Source organism: Triticum aestivum, chromosome 4A, assembly GCF_018294505.1.
Source record: "Triticum aestivum cultivar Chinese Spring chromosome 4A, IWGSC CS RefSeq v2.1, whole genome shotgun sequence".
Taxonomy (NCBI): Eukaryota; Viridiplantae; Streptophyta; class Magnoliopsida; order Poales; family Poaceae; genus Triticum; species Triticum aestivum.
This window is the reverse complement of record NC_057803.1, coordinates 751,659,066-751,680,855: the sequence shown is the minus strand read 5'-3', so window position 1 is coordinate 751,680,855 and position 21,790 is coordinate 751,659,066. Positions and strand designations below refer to the sequence as shown.

Genomic DNA, 21,790 nt, shown 5'->3' with positions numbered 1-21,790 from the left:
GAATGAAGATCATTTATATTTAATCGGAATTCAGGATACAAAAGAACAAAAGGAAGATATGGCCATTATGTGAAAACCTTATCCACAATATAACTTCTCATGGCATTGCTTGCTTTCTAAGGGTAGATCTGGAGGGATTTTGTGGGGAGACCTCTCTTTGTGGAAGGAGATATCAATTGCGGTCATCGAAGCAAAAGAATAAGAAATTGAAGAACAGTCGATACAATAATATTTTCAACGCTGGTTTAAGACGTAAAGACGAGCCACTAACTAGATATGTGCACATGATATCGATCATACACATATGATGTTGGTCATAATAATTAAAATTTTGATTGAGTCACTAAAAAACTATTTTATTGAGAATGCATTCCAAGCGGGTGGATACAGAGAACGACAATATTAGTGCCACAAACAACAACAAGCATCACTAGAGATTCAGGAATAAGCGCAACAACATATTTTCAGATCGCCTGGTCCAGTCCTGCAGTAGGCCCTGAGCCAACGGTTGCCGTCGTGTCTGCATAAGTTTTGGCAGACATTTGTATTGCAGACTTGAATAGGCAAGCATTCTTCATGAAGATCAACTAAACATTGAGGAAATGCAATGATATTAATTACATATGTCTAGTAAGGTCTATTGTAGCAAAAATAAGGAATTCAGTAAGAAGAAAAAATGATTAAAGAATGTTTGGAGATACGTACGTTCATAGCAATAGGTTGGTAAGATCAAAGTGGAAGACATGATCATAACAACAATCAAGATTGAACAACCCATGGCATGTGTGTGATTGCTCTTGATGACTGCCATGGACAGGACTGAGGAGAAAACTACTTTAATTTTGCATACAAATCTTATGATTGTCGTGCTCAGGTTGTGATATATATAATGGCAAAAACAAATAATAGGTAATAATCAATTAAATCCTGCATTTATGGATAGATTGGATTTTATTAATGTACAAATATCATATTTATTTATGTTCTTTATATTGGCAATATAGTTTTTTCATTTATGTCAAAATCAGCACCGTTCTAAGGTTTTTCCTTTTCCACCCCATTTCGATGGTCCTTATGGGTGCATTTATTCAGATACACAAGCAAATCATGCAGATATCATATATTAATTTCCCTTTCATTTTTATATGAAAATCAATTCATAGAAATGTTTAGTTAACTGAGCTTATTGAGTTTAATTATTCCATGATATTTTAACAAATCTCATAAACTTTTGAACAAATTGGCTGCAATGCAGATATGTTTGTGACGTGATCTATGTATAAGCCCCATGCAGGCCAGATACATGATCTTGAGCGTTCATTACTTTACCATACATTAGAGCCATGAAAACTTTGTATGCACCAACCTTAATGGAATTCGGAATGAGACTTGCATTACTCTGTTTCTCCATGAACTTAATACACTAGATGCATGCTGGATAGCGGTCGATGTGTGGAGTAATAGTAATAGATGCACGCAAGAGTCGGTCTACTAATCTTGGACGTGATGCATATATACATGATCATTGCCTTGGATATTGTCATAACTATTTGCTCTTCTATCAATCGCCCAACTGTAAGTTGTTGCATCGTGTGTTATTTTCTCGAGAGAAGCCACTAGTGAAATCTACGGCCTCGGGTCTATATTCTATCATATTGTTTTCAGATCTATTATTCCAAAAACCCAAAAATATATTATTGCACTATTTATTTATTTATTTTATTTTTGTGTTTTTGCAATATCTATTTATCCAATCTCATACAATTTAATCTATCTCAATACCGAGGAGGGATTGGCAACCCCTCTTACGTGTTGGGTTGCAAGTATTTGTTCTTTGTGTGCAAGTTTTGTTTACATAGTGTTGCTTTGTGCTCCTACTGGATTGCTACATTGGTTTCATAACTGAGGGAAATACTTACCATTGTTGTGCTGCATCATCATCTCCTCTTCGGGGAAATATCAAAGCAGATACAAGCAATCATTGGCATACTCTCCTAAAACAAAGCAGACCCCATTGAAGACGGGAGTGAGGTATCACAAGGCTGTTTCCGTCCACCTTCTTACAGAGCCGTTGTTGGCATATCACTCTTCTTATGATTACCACTTCTGCAAGTGTTTATGCAGGAAATAATATATTAGGAATTAATAAGTAAATCCTTTGGATTTGTTCTCTCTTTTGTAGTGGTCTTATGTTTCATTTCAACATTTACCACAAAGCCTTAGGTTACAGTCCCTTATATATTCATATGGTCCTATTGAATGTAGTTCTTGATATGCACAGATAAATCTTGGTATGAAAGTCTTACTCATAAATTAATATTTCCTTATTAATTGCTACCTTCTAAGTTAAACTTAAGATATTATATGATCCTTTTGAACTCAAACTATGTAGTGATTTCTAGGGGTGATCGCCCTTCCAGGATAATGAATTTCTTAGGAAATTTCCTCTAGAAGGTTATGTTACATTGGTTTCAAGGTCGGGTGGCGCCACATGAATAGTATCTTGTATGAATTTCTTAGGAAATTATCTCTAGAAGGTTACCTTTATGTAATTATTACGTGACTCTTTTGTTTATATTTTTTCAAATATTTTGTGCAATTGAGAAAATATTGTTTGCAATTGTTTATGGCAGTAGTTTGCATTATTTTAAACACATGTTACACATGCATTTATACTACTACCTCCATCCGATACTATAATATGTTTTTACACCCATGTAATAACACCTTATTTTATGGGATGGAGGGAGTAGTATTTATACAGAGGCAATATTTGTTCATCTTTCTATATATCAAGAACTAATAACTAGTTTGGTGTTGCCATGTAGGTAGGCTCTTTTATAGCATATATTGTGTGTCATCATTGTTAAGGCAATAACTTATATCCCTTCGCCATAAAAATGTCAATGTCATCATTGATAAGGGTATTTTATTAATAGATTATATCCCTTCAGCATAAAAATGTCAGTGTCTTGCATTTCTTTGTATTTTTTGGGCCTTGTAGAAATGTTATTAGGAAGGTATATCTCCGGATTGGATATATTTGATATTATGACATAACCCAACTGTGCTACTTTTTGTTGTACGTTATTTTTTCGCATTGATGTCCTATAGGTAGATCATAAGTGATGCTCCTTTATTTTGTATATCGGCCTTCCAAAAATAGATTCATGGCGCGATGCTGCATGTCATCACTTCATGCATGTTTTGGTGGCAATAATGGCCTGCAAATAAATATTGTCGAGTTCCTTCTCAAATTGATCGTATCTCCACCCCACCCCCAACAATAATTTACAATATTTATTGGCTTCTCATATTGCCTTAATTAGAATATTAAATGAATCAAATTTATGGTGCTCCAAAGCATCCATTTGCTTCTACACAAGTACTGCGAAAAGAGAGCATTACAACCTAGAGAAATTCAGAAGAACCACATAACATAGAGGAGGGGAAAAGCACTTCATGGCAATACTCAAGATAAACACAAGTGCCCACTGCTTGTTGGCTCTTGTGCTCATGGCAACTGTCACTTTGTATTGTGATGCATTTTGCCCAGGTACATGCAACTCTAATCTTATTGCATTCTATGCTAACACATAAGTTGCCATGTTGTCTGGGTATTCTTCTAAACAATATTGTTTTTGCGAACATGTAGAAGGAGGATGCTTCCTGCCTTTCACAACAAAATTTGCTCTATTTTGTGACATTTCACTTGTGTTGTGTAAAACCATTTTTCATGACGAAAAATGTGCCTGTGATGTTATCCGGCCTTCACCCCCATCGTCACTGAAGCGCTGTCACAAAAAATAAAATCTTGACGGTAACACTTCCTCGATCACGCAAGACAGCATCTTAGGTGACAAACCGAAATTCACTGTCGAAGCTATGTTCTGTCATGGCCCAAAAATATCACTAGAACTGCCACCATATACGACATGCTCTTCCCTCATCGTAGTTTTTGATGATGATACATCCGACACAAACAACCAACCAGCCATGTTTGACTAGTCAATATTTCTGACATACGGGCCCATAATATGCTGACGTGCACCTTACATTTGGGCCCGGCCGAGGTTTTATCACCAACGGGGCCCATCAGTAATAAGTCGGTTGTCAGTTTTGACTAGCCAACGCCACTAACATATGGGCCCAGAATTTGCTGACGTGTGTTCTTACATGTGTGACCGGGGTTGGGTGACGTGGTTTCTTACATGTGGGTCCATACGCTGGTGACAGTATCCATAACTGTCACAATTTTTAGACTTTGGTAATTTGTTTTATATTTAAATTTGCTTCCAAATTGGAATAAATTTCATTATTTGTTCTCACAGCTCTGATTCATAATTGGCGACATTACAATTAAGAACATGGGACAAAGTATCGCATAATGAAATAAGCACACTTGTCAGCTTCAACCGCATCATGCTGCTCTTGAATTGCCTTGTTGACAGCTTTAGTTCTTCCTGCAGGTCTAATAGTGCATTACAAATTTATTGCAGTCTACCAGGGGCCAGGGGCGGAGCTAAGGGGGGACAAGGGGGGCCACGCCCCCCAACTTTCACGTCGAACCTATGTGAGGTAGCATAGTTTTTGTACGATCGGGAATAATTAAGACTAATTACCCCCCCCCCCCTCCCCAACCTCAAATCCTGGCTCCTCCCCTGCCAGGGGAAATTCGAAACCTTCAAGTTCATCCTTGTGCTCTGGCAGGCCTGCTACTGCTCAATCTCTTTGCTTGAAAGTTGGCTAGCGTGTGCAAGTTTGGTTTGGTTGGTCTTGGGTTTGAGTCTCCCTAAACACAAGTTTTTCTACCCAACACAATTGAACAATTTATCTAATTAATGTTAGGGTATGGATTATTCACAAATACACACACCCAAATATCCCATCATATTCGTTCATATCTCTACGAGAAGTTTATAAAACAGTTACATATAACAAAAATATTTTTAACAATAATCAATGTCGTAACATTAAATGGACATATTTTTTTTATTGGGCAGAAAAATAAATAAATAAACGCGTGCACCATCTCGCAAGTGCAAATAACGTACCCATCATATTCATTTATATCTCTGTGAGAATTTTATAAAACAGCTATAGATAACTAAAATAATATCTTTTTTATCAATAATCCATATCCTAACATTAAGTGGACAGTTTTTTTATTTTTATTGGATGCAAAAAATAAACTGTGGACCAACCAAACCAAACTTGCACGCTAGCCAACTTTCCAACAAATAGGTTCAGTAGTAGCATCCACGACGCTTTATTTATACCTTCCAAGTGCGACCGGCAAAGACTATGGCGGTAGCCACTTGTCACATCATCTTTTACACCGAGGATTGGCCAGAAGTATACCGTCGTTGACCATTGCAGTAGCCTTCATATTTCTACCGCCAACGTGTATAGGAAAAGTCATTAAGTCGTGCTAAACGTTTCTCAAAAGGTAAAAATAGTGAATTTGTATGCATGTGGGCATACCCATGGTAGGAATCATGTCAGATTTGAATGATTTCCGACTCCGGATGCAAGTTGTGACACGTGTTCGACCATGTATTGGCCTTTTTTTTTACCGAGATAACTCTATTTTTTATATAAAATTTGTCAAAAAACCAAATAACTTGGAATTGTGCATTAAATTGGTAATACAATGCCATGGCAAAAATTGGGCCATTTTAAGGATGTCCCAAAACAACATGCTCTCAGATAGAGCCTTCTGGCCTACCCGAACACCTTCCGTTGAACATGATCTATATTTGGACATGCTTAAAATGATCCCAACTTTTGCAAGTAGGTGGGCATGCCATGTTTGAATAACTTCCAACACCATTTGCACATTGCGACACGTCCATCCTTTTATCAGCAGTTTTACAACGAGAAAACTCCAGAAAATGCAAAACCTGTCAAAAACTCAACCAACTTAGCATGGTACCTTGAATCGGTCATACAAGACCATGGAAAAAATTGGGGTAATTTAAAGGATGTCGAGAAACAACGTGCTTTTAGATGGAGCCTTCTCACATACCCGAGCATCCTTCATTGAACATAGTATATTTTTTGACATCCTTAAAATGATCAAACTTTTAAAAGCATGTGGGCATGCCCATGGTAGGCATCCATGTCATGTTTGAACAATTGCCCACACCGTATGCAAGTTGCGACACGTCGGGTCATGTATCGACCTTTTTTGACCGAGAAAACTCCAGAAAATATAAAAATTCTTGAAAATCTAAGAAACTTAGCATGGTGCCCTGAATTGGTCATACAAGCCAACGAAGAAAAATGGAGTCACTTGAACGATATTGAGAAACAACATGCTCTCAAACGGAGCCTTCTTAGAAAAATGTTCAAAAATTTTAGAAAAGTTTTGTGTTCAAAATTTGTTCACTCTTTTTTCAAAGACATGAACAATGTTTTTGACATTTTTGTTCAATTTTCTAAAATGCAATTATTTTGCATTTTCGAACGAAATTTGAAAATCTGAACTTTTTTTGATATTTTGTAAAAAAGGACAGGTGTTTTTGAAAAAAAGAAACAAAAAACAAACATAACAAAAGAAAAAGAAATAGTGAGTAGAACTGGTTCGCTACAATAGACCGCTCATTGAGGGATAGTTCTTGTAGTCTGCGCTCTCTAGTTACACAACAAAGGTTACTAGACGGTGTGGCTAGCGACGAGCGGCCATTAATCAGAGTGACAGTGTTTCGTTCCCTTGCATTGCGTTGCCTTTTTTGGTGATTTGTTTCTGCGCATGAAAATGGGCCGGCCAATTCAGGCAGTCTCCTGTGCGTGCGTCATCTATTTGGGGGAGCTCCTAGTCAGCGCTTTAAACACCAGTTATGTAACTGGCGCTCATGCACATGTCAATGGGCCGTGGCCCTAGCACCAGCTCGCTCACCCGCTCTCCCGTTCAGCTCGGTTCCTTCACACGCTAGTTTTTTCCTTTTCTTTTCTTTCTCTGGAAAAGAAAAAGAAGCTTCTTTTCTTCCGAATTTTTCTGCAGTTCGTCTGTCGGAAAAAAACCAGTCGGTTTTTTGTTGTACTTTTTCAAAAATAATGAGTTTAAAACATTTACATATTTGGAAATAGTTCATGAATTTGAAAAATATGTGAATCTAAAAATATCTCGCACTAGAATAAATGTACCCAATATTTGGATTTGCAAAACAGTTAGTGAATTTAAGGAAAGTTCAAGAATTTGAAAAACGTTCGCGGCTTGTAACAAATGTTCATGAATTTTTGCATCTGAAAAAAGTTCATGAATGTGTAAGAAAGTTGGCGAATTTAACAGAAATTTATCAATTTGTAAAAAGTTTACAAATTCAAAATTTTGAAAGTTCATGAATTCAAATAAAGTTCACAAGTTTGTAAAATAGTCCACTAATGTGGAAATTGTTCGTAAATTCGAATATAGAAATTTCATAAATTTTAAAACAAAATCACAAGTCTGCAAAAAGTTCACGATTATGAAAATTGTTCACAGGTTAAAAATTTAAAAAGTTCATGAACTTGAAAAGGGTCACAAGTTTGTAAAATTTCACAAATTTGGAAATTAAAACAAGTTAACTTTTAAAAATATCCTGAGCATGAAAGAATTTTAAAAGTTTGAAAAAAGTTCACGAATTTTAAGATTATTCACAAGTTACAATTTTAGAAATTTCATGAATTTGAAAAAAGCTGATGAGTTTAGAAAATATAACTTGGAAAAAGTTTGATTTTAAAAATTTTTGGGAGTTTTTTAAAATTTCACAAATTCAAAAGAAGTTTCGTGAGAAATAAAAATGAAAAAAGCAAAAAGAAAAAAAAAACAGAAAACCGAACAAAACCCGTGCAGGAAGAAACCAAAAGAAAAATTTCCTAGATTAACCTTGCAGAACCAGAACCGGAGATGTACACGACCGGAAGAAAAAGAAGTAGAACTATGCACAATTGCTTCTCTGTCCCAGCTGGTAATTGCGGCCAGAAACAAACCTAGTTGTTTCAGGTTCGAATCTCAACTGGCGCAATATATTTTGAAGCTTTAAAAAAGGGGGCAAAGTAAATAGGTCCGGCGGGCGACCCACCATATATACGAAAGTGGGTACGATTTCTCAAAGGTCCATACCCTTTATCCGTTTAGTGAGGGGAGGGGGTTGTACCGAAGTGGGGCTAATGTGCGAGAACTTATTAACAAAAAGGGTAGATCTTGAGGGTTTCTGTGTGGAAACCTCTCTTTGTGACAGGAGATATCAATCACGATCTTCAAAGTAGAATAATGAGAAATTGCATGACAATCGATATAATAATCTTTTCAATGCTGGTTTAAGACGTAAAGATGAGCCACAAGCTAGGTATGCGCACATGATATCGACCATACACAAATAACGTTGTTCATAATAATGAAATTTTGATTGAGTCGCTAAAAAACTATTTTATTGAGAATGCATCCCAAGCGGGTGGATATAGGAAACGGCAATATTAATGCCCCAAACAACAACTAGCATCGCTAGAGATTCAGGAATAAACACAACAACACAGTTTCACATCGCCTGGTTTCATCTTGCAGTAGGCCCCAATCCAAGGATTGCCGGTGTATCTGCACATGATCTTGCAGACATTCCAATGGCAGACTTGAGTAGGCATGCACTTCTCGTGACGATCAACTAAACATTGAGGCAATGCATACTTATTACAAATGTCTTGTAAGGTCTATTTAGTAAAATTAATGCATTAAGTAAGAAAAAAAGATTAAAGGATGTTCGGAGATACGTACGTTCATAGCAAGAGGTTGGTAAGATCAAAGTGGAAGACATGATCATAATAAGAACGCAGATTGAACAACCCATGGCATCCGTACGATTGCTCTTGATGACTGCCATGGTCAGGACTAAGGAGAAAACTACTTCAGTTTTGCACACTATGCTTATGATTGTCGTGCTCGGGCTGTGATATATATATTAACAAAAACAAATCATGGGAAACGGTCAATTAAAATCATGCATTTATGTTATGGATAGATTGGATTTTATTCATGTACAAATAGCTTATTTATTTATGTTCTCTATATTGGCGATTTTTTTTTCATTTATGTCAAAAGCAGCACCGTTCTAAGGTTTGCCTTTTCCGCCCCATTTCGGTGATCCTTTCTGGGTGCATTTATTCAGATACACAAGCACATCTTGTAGATATCAATATTATTTTCCCTTTCCTTTTTATATGAAAAATCAATTCATAGAAATGTTTAGCTAACCGAGCTTCTCGACTTTAATTGTTCCATGATATTTTAAGAAATTTTAGAAACGTTCGAACAAATTGGCTGCAATGCATATATGGTTGTGATGTGATCTATATATAAGCCGCATGTGGGTCAGATACATGATATTAACCGTTCATTACTTTACCATACATTAGAGCCATGGAATTTTGTATGCAATTGTTGGCATTTCACTTTCTTATGATTACCACTTTTGCAAGTGTCTATGCAGAAAATAATATATTAGGAATTAAAAAGTAAATCCTTTCAACTTGTGTTCTCTTTTGTACCGGTCTTATCAATAGCTATTAAAGTACTAAAGAGAACGACCTGATTGCTAAAGAGATCGATCCAGATGCATTGGAGTGGGCGGAACGGGAAAAGACTTGGTTCTACGGGCATGGGTAAAGTTGGACCCAGAAACAGGGAAGTGTATTTTTACAAAAGATCAACTTGCAACACACTTCAAAGCCCTTAAAGCTCCAATGAAGGACGTGCAGGACAGGAAGTTCAATCCCGAAAGAGAGAACGACGAGTTGACAAGCCCCCACGGGAATGCTGAACACAGTGGACGAACACAAGGCACATCAGGCTCCGTTCCGTGGAAGGTTGGGTTTCCCGACTGTAGTGACACCTATAGAAGCCAAGGGAGAAAAAAGAAATAGCATGCAGACTGGCTACAGCAGATAGAATAAAAAATAGCGTTGCAGCAGAAGCAAACAGAGCACTTACCAGCCAGCAAGCTACCGGCCCATCTCAGTGGCACGAAGATCCTGCATTGGATACTGCCGGCCCACCAACTCAACGGAAAAGCAGTGTGGCGTCCACGGAGCTCGTTCGGCCCATAGATGATATCACGGCTCCTCGCTACCCCATGGATGATATCACGCGGAGGGAAAATTGTAAGCTACATGTGAAATGCATGAACATATCCGTGAAGGTGGCGGTCTGCTTTGCCTTACCTCTTGTACTTAACGGAACTTACCATTGCTCTCCGATTCCAGATGGCTATGTTGTTGTCAGGGTGGATGAAGTTATCAAGGGATTTGAGCAGCTGGAGCTTGACTTCCCTACAGGTGAAAGGGAGACTGAACTGGGAGATGCTAGAAAAAGTACCATTCTATGAAAAAAGGAACATATCGTGCTTCCACATTCGACGCCAAGGCTATGGACTCCTCAGAGCAGCAATCCAGCTCTACCTCCGTTGCCTCCCCAAAGCTCCCTTGATTTAGGGCCGGCTTGTGCGATTTCGAACATCGAGAACCGTCTTGCTTGATTTGGTGATTCGTGTTGGATGCTTAAAAAGTGTTGGCACACTCTTGTGAGAATATTTGCGGGCGTTTTGGTAATGGCCAGCACTGGGCGCCGGTGCGCCGGCCGAAAGTTTCGGCCGGTCTGCCCCCAGCCGCCCGATCTGGCTGCACTAGACCGTCAGATTACAGCTCATATTTTTATTTTATTTTTCCTTACCTTATCCCCGTCTCCAGCACACAGAGAAAGGAACGAGCCAGTCAAGGCCGCCATGGATGCGTGACCACGAAACCCGCGCTTGCCGCCTTGGCACCTCCCGTCCTCGTCGCCCTGGCCGCGTGTGGAGCTCGTCGCCCCAGCCATGGAGCCACGCGCGCTCGTCACCCCGGCCATGGCGCCACGCGCGCTCGTTGCTGGTCCCCATCCTCGCCGGCGGTCCTCGTCGCCGGTCCCCACTCGCGCCACCCGTGTTCGTCCTCGTCCTCGTGCTCGCCGGCAACCCGCGCTCGCCGCCGTTTCCTTGGCCACCCGCGCTCGTTCTAGGCCTCGTGTTCGGTGTCGCATCCTTTGGCGGCCGCGCTTATCGGCCATGGCAACTCCGGTGCCGGTAGAAGCAAAAAAGAATAAATGGTTGTAGCAATTCTTCGTCGGCGCCGCCATTGCTGCTCGCGACTCCGCCATGGATGGATGTAGCAAAATCCCACGCCGTTAGTAGCAAAATCCGAGGACGGTTGCAACAAAAAAAGCCACCGCATAGTACGTCGCAGCTCCGCAGTGATAGATGTAGCAAATTCCGTTGTTGGTAGTAGCAAAATTTGGCGACGGTTGTAGCAAAAACCTCGGCCGTTTCCAGCAAAGTTCTTGTCGTTGGTTGCCTGATTAATTTGCTTCCCATCGCCGCCGTTCACTTGGGGGGTTGCAAGTTGCAACTTTTCTGCACAACGGTTCGAGCACCTTCAATGGGGGTTGCAGCTTTTCTGCGGGGCTCGAAGCTTTCAGCCGGTCGAAGCTGTCTACAGAAGCAGGTTGAAGCTTTTTAAAACTACGGTTGCAGCTTTTATATGAATGAATGTAGCTTTTTCGATGCATGGTGTCTGGTTGAAACTTTATATGCCGCAGGTTGAAGCTTTCGATCAAAGGGTTGTAGCTTTTTGGTAGTCGATTGCAGCATCAATGGAGGAGCAAGAAAAAAATGCTTCCAGGCTTGCTTTGGGAGGACATGGTGCAGCGGTGGGGGGAGGAGATCGCGTTGCCGTGGTTGTAGCATCTCCAGTGGACGGTTCCAGCGTACGAAAACTGTGTACTGCAGCTCGCAGATGGCATGTCCATGGAAGCTTCCCAAGTCCGGCTCGCCGGGGCGGAAGGAATCTGCAAGCCGGAGCAGTGGAAGAAGTGTTTATGGGCGCACATGTTGAAGACGAAGACTCACATGGGATTGGGACTAGCCGGCAGCGGGATGTGAACGAGGCGGAAGTTGAGGAGCGGCTGAGAGAGGGAGGGGGATCTAGAGGAAGAAGACGAGCGATGAGCGAGAGAAGGGGATCGGGAGGGCTCGGGCGAGCAGATGGGCCAGCTGTCGCACGAGGCCCACACCCTGTACCTGCCGCGCGCGAAAAAAGGAAGCGACCGGCCGTTTCGGCCGGCGCACCGTCCCCAAACACTTACCTTTGGTAATCCACGTTGGAGATGCCATTGTATGTAGAATTAATCGACCGTATTTTTCGCCCCAAAAAAAAGAATCAATCAACTGTACGTCTGATATGACTGTGACACAAACAGTAACAAACCAGCCAACAAGCACGGGAGGATCCTCATTAATTTTGAAAAAAAAACATACTATATATATCCACGGCATGCATGGGATGGCAACAAATCCTCTGATTTCCAGCTCGTTTGGACTGTTTTTGAAATAATTTCTATTAGAACCAATCATCGAGTTCAACATGATTGTCATGATATTATAAGCGTTCATATATAACACCACAAAAGCAAATCACTTAAGTTCAGAACGAAGAACACGGACATGAAAAGACAAGTACTAATTAAGAGCAGCATGAAGAACTAGCTAAATCACTCTTACTAGCTACTCTCTCTCTCTGGTAAAATAGCATAGAACATGTATAGCTCTCCTGATTGATCATACTGGAGCATGCCGATGAACCCGTCTCCTAATCGTGGGTTGCGCTTCTCATTGTTGCTCCCTAGTACTTCTCTGCAATCATTAACAATTTTCCTCCAATCTTTCACTATTAAGCATTCATCGCTTCTAGAAATCCTGAATGCATTCATCTGCAATGCAGGATATCTTGGCCGTAAGCTAACAATTGACATATGACCTTTAGTCTCGATCCCCTGAGGCACAACTGTCATCGGGAGTCCCTGTTGAAGAACATCGTATAGTACTTAATTAATATACTTAGCAACGAAAGTTTAGCAAAAAAATATGTATGCAAAATATGCACTGAGGACAAATAGTAAATATCTTACGATCATTCCTAAATAGATGTGACCGTAGTTCAATACCATCACTATTGGTCGCACGTTTTGAGTACTAACATTTCTAAGTGCAGAAAGAAAATTTGTCTTGACAGTATGAAGATCCTCAAGTCATGAAACATAATGACTTATCTCCTCGCAGTTTAGTTCAGCGCCGGGACAGTAGTAGGTCCTGTCTACCAAGCGCCGGACATGTTTAGTTGAATGGAGATAAGCTGTCAATAGAAATTAGTTGTCAGTTATTTTTGAATAAGCAATATCAAAGACAAAAATATAGTTGAGAAGAACTCACATAATGGTAGAACTGGAGGCGTCTGCACATCGATCCATATGTCTCTATTACCTTCAATATCATCTTCCGGACGAATATCAAAGGTGATAACCATACCAGACTCAAATGCATAAGCCTTGCATAGTGCTTGCCAAGTTTTGCATTCAAAATAGGTGTACGTGTGTGCATTGTATACTTTGACGTTGAAAGTATAACCATCATGCTCAGTTTTCAGGTAAGCTCTCTTTACCTCCATAGTTTCCATATATTTGAAACATATCTTATCCAAGACAAAAATTCTTGCATGGCAGGGGATGCGCTAGTAGAATAGTGAAAATTAAAAATTATAAGTCAGGCAGATGAAGCATATATAACTCATGCTTAATTACGAAAACAGACTTGTCGTTGTGACTTACTGTATCAAATTCGAAAGTCTCATCCAGCTTGATGCTGAATCGCCTACCATCAACAAGGAAATTTCTGTCGCATTGGCTGCGCTAGTCTTCACAGTATTCGCACATAATGAAAATTTTCCGTCGTCAGACGACATTTCCTATGTTCATATTAGGCGAAACATTAAACACTTACTAATTCAATTAATTCAACTACTTCTATTAATTCAACTAAGCATTTACTAAAAATAAACTAGTTATATTAATTCAATTAGTTCAACTAAGCATTTACTAAAAATAAACTAGTTCTATATATTAATTCAACTAGTTCAACTAAACATTTACTAAAAATAAACTAGTTGTATTAATTCAACTAGTTCAAAGTAAGCATTTACTAAAAATAAACTAGTTCTATATATTAATTCAACTAGTTCAACTAAACATTTACTAAAAATAAATTAGTTATATTAATTCAACTAGTTCAAAGTAAGCATTTACTAAAAATAAACTAGTTCTATATATTAATTCAACTAGTTCAACTAAACTCTTACTAATTCAATTAATTCAACTACTTCTATTAATTCAACTAAGCATTATATTTATTAAAAATAAGCTAGTTATTATATTAATTCAACTAGTTCAACTAAGCATTTACTAAAAATAAACTAGTTATATATATTAATTCAACTAGTTCAACTAAGCATTTACTAAAAATAAACTAGTTATATTAATTCAATTAGTTCAACTAAGCATTTACTAAAAATAAACTAGTTCGTTCTACATATTAATTCAACTAGTTCAACTAAACATTAACATATTTCTAATTCATCGATGATAACATTTCTAACATTCTAAAAATAAACTAGATAGTTCTAATTCATCTAAACATTATAGAAAACAGAAAATAAGTAAAAATATATGTGTTTGTGTGTAGTACGTGTGTGTACGTACATGTGTAGTGTACGTGTAGTGTGTGTGTGTGTGTGTGTGTGTGTAGTGTGTGTGTGTGTGTATGTGTGTGTGTGTGTGTGTGTATGGAGTGGGCCGGGTGCGTACGGGTGGCGGGGGCAGCGACGACGGGCGGCGGGGGCCGGGGACGGCGACGAGACGGGCGGCGGCGGCTAGGGACGGCGACAAGACGGGCGCGGTGGGAGCGGCGACGACGACGGGCGGCGGGGGCGGGGGCGCGCGGCGACGACGATGACGGGCGGCGGGGGCGGCGAGGGCGACGGCACGGCGGCGCGACGGCGTCGGTGTCGTCGTCGAGATCGAGACTCTCTCGCGCGAGAAGTGGAACGAAGCGGCGACGAGATAACTGATTTTTCGTAAGTGTCATATATATAGGGGGAGCCTTTAGTACCGGTTGGAGCCACCAACCGGTACTAAAGGCCCAGTTTCCCGCCGCTTGGGCTGGCCAAAATTGGCCTTTAGTACCGGTTGGTGGCTCCAACCGGTACTAAAGGGCAACACATTAGTACCGGTTGGAGCCACTAACCGGTACTAATGGCCGTGCACTGCCACCGCAGTGCGCTATGTTTAGTCCCACCTCACCGAGCGAAGGGCAGCCGCACTGGTTTATAAACCCAGCCGCGGCTGCCCTTTCGAACTCCTCTATTTAGCAGACTTCTGGGCCTAACTAGGGCGTGCTGCCCTGTGAGCCTGCTGGCCCTACTGGGCATGTATTTGCACACCCAAGGTCTGGCAGGCCCACAGGGCAGCGCCCCAACATTCTTCTTCCTCTTCTTCTCCTTCTTCTTCCTCTTCTTCTCCTTCTTCTTCCTCTTCTTCTTCTTCCTCTTCTTCTTCTTCTTCTTCTTCTTCTTCTTCTTCTTCTTCTTCTTCCTCTTCTCCTTCTTCTTCCTCCTTCTTCTTCCTCTTCTTATTCTTCTTCTTCTTCTTCTTCTTCTTCTTCTTCTTATTTCTGCGTAGTTTTTTGTATAGTTTTTTCTTTTCTGTTATATTTATTTTCTTCTATTTATTTGTGAGTAGTTTTTCATCTAGTTTGCCAAAATTCAACATTTTCAGAGTTTTTGTAGTGATTTTCAATTTCATGGTCATTTTGTAAACGATTGAAAAATAGCAAATATAATTTTTTTTCTTTTCTGCTTTATTTTTTCTTCTATTTATTTTTGAGTAGTTTTTTCTTTTCTGCTATATTTATTTTCTTCTATTTATTTATGAGTAGTTTTTTTATTTTGTTTTTTTCTTTTCAGCTATAGTTTTTCTTCTTTTCTGCTATTTTTTCTTTTCTGCAAAACTTGATGGTCAATGTCTGGAGTTATAACTTAAAAAAAAAAGAAATATCGACGTGCAATTAGTTTTTGCCATAACAGAAGAAGTCCAGAGTTGTAATAAGTTATTAAAAATAAAAAAGAGGTGCAATGCTCGTTAATTTGCTTCAAGCCTTTCGGAATAGTGTAAACTGCACTGCGCATAGCTCCATGCAGTCTACCGTATTCCTGAAGGCTTGAAGCTAAGCAACGTGAGCATTGAGCCTCTTCTTCATCGTCTCTGCACTCAGGGCTTATAAACCGCTCCTAGTCCCTCTCACTTCGCGAGGTGGGACTAAAAAACAGCTTGCCATAACCTCATTAGTACCGGTCCGTGGTACGAAGCGGCACTAAATGGTGGTGGTGGGGCCATAGCCTAACCGCAGGCTGACACAGCCTCTTTAGTACCGGTTCGTGGCATGAACCGGTACTAAAGGTTCGCCACGAACCGGTGCTATTGATCGCCGCCACGAACCGGCACTAGTGTACACATTAGTGCCGGCTGAAATTCCAACCGACACTATTGTGCTTCACATTTGACCCTTTTTCTACTAGTGTGCAGCTTCTTTAAATAGCCTAATTCTATTCTTGATGCCGGTTTGATTTACAATTACAAACTGGTCAGTTTCAGTTTTACCACTGCTCTAGTAAGGGGACCTGTCTGGAATCGCACTGAAGAAAGTAAATGGAAAAAATTATGAATGATCGGTTGTGAGTGACAAATTAAAGATCACAGCCCTTTAAACCAGCTGGTTTGGTTCACCAAGTGACTTAGTGCTAGGTGGGAAGGTTGTGAAGTTGAGGGCAGAAGATGAAGCCATGACATGGAATGTTTAATTAGTTGGCATTCTTACTAACTTCATCTTGAGAAACTTGTCAAGTTAATGGCCACATCCAATCTCTCAAGCCTCGATGTCATATCGAGTGGTTCTCAACCTTATATATTCAACTGCATGCCTGTGTCCTCCATTTAAATCTTCAATTTCTCCTATCCATTTGAATCAGATTGCTTTAGTTGTAAACTTTCCTCCCACTTTAATTCCTTTGAGCTCATTTATTAGACGAGCTTGCTCATCAGAGACCTCTCAAATACATTAAGTTAAGGATGATGTCCTCATCACATTCTGTATATAGACCTATGGGTGGATTAAGCAATCACATCACATATATAGATAAAAGGGAAATTGACAAGTAGCAGAGCAGAGCAGATTTGCATGGATGATTCAAGCCTTCTTTTCGGGCGCCGGCACCGACACCGGCGCATCTGGGGTCAAGGCGGCCCAGCACTCCTCGTCCTCCTCGAGGGTCACCATGTTCTCCGGCGTCGATGTTGCCGCCGCCCTCCTGGCCGCGGTACAGCGACGTCTTGCCGTCGAACTTGTTAGCCCTGCCATCGGCCTCCCCCACCCGAAGTTGCAGCCGGACATGTCGAACCGCAGCAAGCACCCTATCATGGTCACCGTCGTGTCGAAATGCAGCGTGTACACCATGGGCTCAAACCCAAGCTGAGTCAGCTGGGATTTGGGAATAAAGGCAAGCACCTCGCGAGCAAACAGGCAGGCTGACCCGCTGGGAGATTCCGGCGGACCGCAGCAGCGCGCGCGCTAAGCCGCGGGCAAGGGAGGACCATGCACGCGCGCAACTGTTGCATGCTGCTCGCCGTCGACGGTCGACAAGCCAGGGCACGTCGCCGTCGGGGAGAGCACACATGCAGCCCCGCTGGCTAGCATTTTTTTTAGGGACTGGGTAGCAGAGTGGTGCGGAAAAAATCTTATGTCGCACGCTGTCGATCATGAGACCCTTTCCATCGCGTGACACGTGCAGAAACGAATCTCAAAGCATGCAAGATAGTTAGTTAGGGTATCCCGTCACATTGGTCGTTTGGTGGTCTAACTACCTCGATGTAATTTTTATTACGTTTGGGATGGTTTGCACTTCTGATGATTTTTTCATAAAACATTCGGATGTTTTTCTCAAAGAAAAAAAATCAACTGTGTGTGTGATATGACCGTGACACAAATTGTAACTTACCAGCCAACAAGCCCGGAAGGAAAGGAAGGATCCCCTGTTTAATTTTGAAAAGACATACTGTATCCGGCGCACGCATGGAATGGCAACAAATCCTCTGATTTCCAGCTCGTTTAATTTGGACTGTTTTTGAACGTTTGCATGTACTTTTTGTAAACTAACCAACGAAAGCTCCGTGAATCACTCTAGCTCTAGCCAGCCGCACAACGGTCGATTGCTGGCTCCGTTCCGTTCCGTTAAGTAGTGCCTGTCTTCCTCCTCCTCCGATCCCCCCGTTGTGCAGCACAACAGCAGAGGCAGAGGCAGAGCCATGGCGATGATACTCTTGGATGCAGCAGGGAGTTCCTCCGTCTCACCACCTCCCACGCATGATGATGAACACGTATGTATCATCTCCTTCTTCCTTTATTATATGTTTATTTATTAATACCTATTATGGTTATTTACTCATCAATATTTTGGATCGTTGTTTCAAAAAAAAATTGGATCTTTATTCTGAATTGAAACTTCTTTGCAATGAAACGATTAAAAAGAATCTGATGATCGCAGGATGAGGGGCTTGCGCTCGCTATCATTGCTGGCCAACAGCCTATGGCGGTCAATGAATGCGATGATCCGGAAAGCGAGGTCGATTTTGTCCCTCTCAGGGTAAGTGCTCACTGGCTCTACTTCAGATTCAGTAGAGTCATGATTTTGTAAACTATAATGACATGACTTTCTTGATCAATCTAATTAACCTCATTGTGACAGGTCGTGAGGCCAGACGACGAGCAGCAAAAGCGCCCCGGTGGGCGGGTTAAAGTATGTGCACATAAACCTAAAACAAAGAAAGTAAGTTGATACACTCCCAGAAATACATTCTTGTGTTCCCGCAAAAAAAAAAACATTCTTGTGTTTGTGCTTGTGGTATCCTGGAATTCACAATGGTTCTGCTCAGATTATATATCTTTTACCTTCAGCCACATATTTAAACATATCCGACCGCAATTGTTTGTAAGCAGATTCTCAAAAAGAAAATTGTTTGTAAGCAGATTATTATTTACGAAGTAAATTTTCTACTTGTGTAACAGAGGAACAGAGGTAGGCCGGCACGCGTCAGGTCTGCTAAGAGTAATATGTGGTGTAAACCGGAGTTTGTCTGCAACGACAACATCAACATTACCAGTAGTGAGACCGAGAGCGAGGGAAACAAAGACGATGATTATGTTCCGACGGTAAGGTCCTTGATGGATCATTTTAAATTGCTTGGTTTAAGCCATTTTTGTCATTCAAAACTTGAAAGAATTACATGTTCATATATCAAACTCTTTTTTGGTATAGAAAAAAAAAAGGACACCACTAATGTTTGTAAGCAGATTGATTTTTATGAAGTAAATTGTGTACTTGTGGTACAGGGGAAGAGAGGAAGGCAGGCACGCGCCAAGTCTGCAAAGACAAAGACGTGGCGAAAACCAGGGTTTGTTTACAGCGACAACTACAACATTAGCAGCAGTGAGAGCGAGGGAAACAAAGATGATGATTATGATCCGATGGTACACAGACTCATTTCTCATAAAAATATAAGAAAACAAATGTTTGTAAGCGCACCTTAATATGTAATTAAAACTAAGAACGAGTTTTTATTTGACAGGCACCTGATGCTGATGGCCACCCAAAGAAATGTGCAAGGTAATTCATCACTAGTTGATTTCTCTGTGAGTAGAGTGTTTTAAAAATAAAAGATCTCGAGTGTGTTTGACTCACACAACTGAATGTACGAATAAAAGATCTCGAGTGTGTTTGACTCACACAACTGAATGTACGAATAAAAGATCTCGAGGGAGGCCCGCACGCGCCAAGTCTGCTAAGAGCAAGATGTGGCGTAACCCGGAGTTTGTTTGCGGCGACAACATCAACATTAGTAGCAGTAGTGAGAGCGAGATTGAAAGAAACAACAATGATGATGATTATGACCCGACGGTAAGGTCCTACATCCACCATTTAAATTTCTTGATTTAGGACATTTTCTTCATTCGAAGCTTTAAAGAATTACATGTTCATATATCAAACTCATTTTTGGTAATAAAAAACAAATCAAATGCTTGTAAGAAAACAGTACAGATTAATATGTATGTCAAACTAAGAACACGTTTGATTTGACAGACACCTGATGCTGATGGCCACCGAAACAAATATGAAAGGTACTTAATATCTTTTTGATATTTCTGTGAGTAGAGTGCTTTAAAAATAAAAGATCTCAAGTGAGCTAAATCTTCAAATAAATTGCAGTTTCCAAGATATGCGTGGCTCTGCTTTTGAAAGAGCTTCGGAGGTAAATAAGAAATTGCCAAGAACAGAAGTAAGCTTGGTCAGGCGTATGCTACCGTCACATGTTGACAGGGTTTTTTGGATGGTAAGTCTCTCTTCATTAGTTGCTGTTTGAATTTATAGTAAATGCCAATTAAATTACATGCCAATTGGTGCCAAGTTTAGAGGTGGCTTAGATTTGTGAGATCCAACTTCAAAGAGAGTACATCGGTCAATTTAGGTTTTTTATTTTGTCCCTCTGTACTATTTGACATTCTTATTGATCCTCTTGCAGGGTCTCCCGCGTAGCTTTTGCAGACAGCATCTTCCAAAGCAAGATACTGTAATGACTTTAGAAGACGAGGAAGGGCGCAGCTACCCTGCAAACTACCTTGTGGCAAGAGATGGTCTTAGTGGTGGTTGGAAACACTTTGCGGAAGATCATAGACTCAAGGTCGACGACGCCCTGGTCTTTCGACTCGTGGGCTCGGAAAAATTCAAGGTGAGTCCTTCCCATTCATGTTTTATCAATTGCTACATCATTTCTTTGTAATATTTTTTATCAAATGCGCGGCAGAAGCAATAGGCTGAAGTATGTAACCGATGGATGCCTTTTTTCAGGTGTATATAGTAAGAGAGGGTGAGTTGACAACAACAGATTATGATGTCAGGTCTAAGGAAGAGGATGCGGAGGTTACAACCAGCACAACAACCTGTGATGATATCAACAACCTAGCAGCCGGCGAAAAAGATAATGTCGACGTCATGATATCTCCAGACGATTCAGAGCCAGACGGCGGTGTTGACAGCATGGTGAGCTTCAGCAGCTTCAACATAGTCGTCAACAGTGTGCTGGACACCAACCGTGAATTGTTCCCGGACCACCTGCGCGCGACATACTACAAGCTCTGTCTTGCCCAGAAGGCGTGCCTCCACCGGAACCTGCTTGAGGAGGTGAACCCCAAGATGGCTATCGGAGCCATGGTGGAGACCGCTAGCATCGCCGAGGGCGTCAGGGCCTCCTCGCCCGCTTCTCGCGAGGACCTTGCGTAGTGGAAGAAGAATTTGCAAGCGCTGGAGGTCGTGGGCATGGATGTGGCATTCCTGTGCGAGCGCGTCGACGGCCTCCTCACCGCGAGCGCGTGAATCTGAACTCTATATATTCAACTGCGTATATGTTGTGGTTTCTTGTGTCCTCCATTTGAATCTTCAGTTTATCCTCTCTGAACCAAACCAGCTTTCTGAAATCCCGCAGATCGATGGATGTTGATCTTCTCTAACATGTGTGGCAAATAGGAGCTTTAACATCAGATTGCTTTAGATGTAAACTTTCTTCGCATTTCGACTTCTTTGAGCTCATTTGAATCAACTTGGTCATTCAGAGAGATCTCAAATACACTAAGGATGTCCGCTTTCTTTTGTGTGTATCAGCAAATTTCAAAGATGAGGCATTTTGTAGTCCACCACACACCAGTGGAAAGGAAGCTTCAAATCTGAGCAAATATCTTCTTTGATGTCATTCAAAGCCAAGAGTTAGAGCATATTACTAGGATGCCATGGT

General features: G+C 40.9%; 1 protein-coding gene, 2 long non-coding RNA genes and 1 pseudogene across 4 annotated transcripts; 1 reads left to right on the top strand and 3 right to left on the bottom strand.

The window, feature by feature from the left end:
• Window positions 1-335: 335 nt before the first annotated feature.
• LOC123083656 (uncharacterized) lies at window positions 336-846 on the bottom strand. The gene is made up of 2 exons (XR_006439349.1): window positions 706-846; window positions 336-587 (listed from the first exon to the last, which is right to left on the bottom strand). It is a non-coding gene; the product is annotated as an uncharacterized lncRNA (long non-coding RNA).
• A 7,547-nt stretch (window positions 847-8,393) lies between these two features.
• Window positions 8,394-8,899, bottom strand: LOC123083655 (uncharacterized). Its single transcript, XR_006439348.1, has 2 exons — window positions 8,756-8,899; window positions 8,394-8,645 (listed from the first exon to the last, which is right to left on the bottom strand). It is a non-coding gene; the product is annotated as an uncharacterized lncRNA (long non-coding RNA).
• An 8,239-nt stretch (window positions 8,900-17,138) lies between these two features.
• LOC123084615 (uncharacterized) lies at window positions 17,139-17,405 on the bottom strand (annotated as a pseudogene).
• Window positions 17,406-17,817: 412 nt separating this feature from the next.
• On the top strand, window positions 17,818-21,783 carry LOC123088647 (B3 domain-containing protein Os01g0234100-like). Of its 2 annotated transcripts, none has more exons than XM_044510857.1 (11): window positions 17,818-18,325; window positions 18,493-18,591; window positions 18,694-18,774; window positions 19,014-19,157; window positions 19,338-19,475; window positions 19,574-19,611; window positions 19,755-19,902; window positions 20,086-20,123; window positions 20,212-20,335; window positions 20,525-20,731; window positions 20,851-21,783. In XM_044510857.1, the coding sequence occupies exons 1-11, from the start codon at window positions 18,254-18,256 to the stop codon at window positions 21,280-21,282; spliced, it is 1,521 nt and encodes a 506-aa protein (XP_044366792.1). In that variant the 5' UTR covers window positions 17,818-18,253; the 3' UTR covers window positions 21,283-21,783. The 2 variants fall into 2 exon arrangements, with proteins under 2 accessions (XP_044366792.1, XP_044366791.1); XM_044510856.1 differs by having other exon boundaries at window positions 19,710-19,902.
• Window positions 21,784-21,790: the final 7 nt, after the last annotated feature.

Coding starts and splice junctions, on each gene's coding strand:
- LOC123088647 (XM_044510856.1), top strand. CDS start 18,254: ATGGCGATGATACTCTTGGATGCAGCAGGGAGTTCCTCCGTCTCACCA. Junction 19,158..19,337: donor ACGATGATTATGTTCCGACG/GTAAGGTCCTTG, acceptor CTTGTGGTACAG/GGGAAGAGAGGAAGGCAGGC. Junction 19,476..19,573: donor ATGATGATTATGATCCGATG/GTACACAGACTC, acceptor TTTATTTGACAG/GCACCTGATGCTGATGGCCA.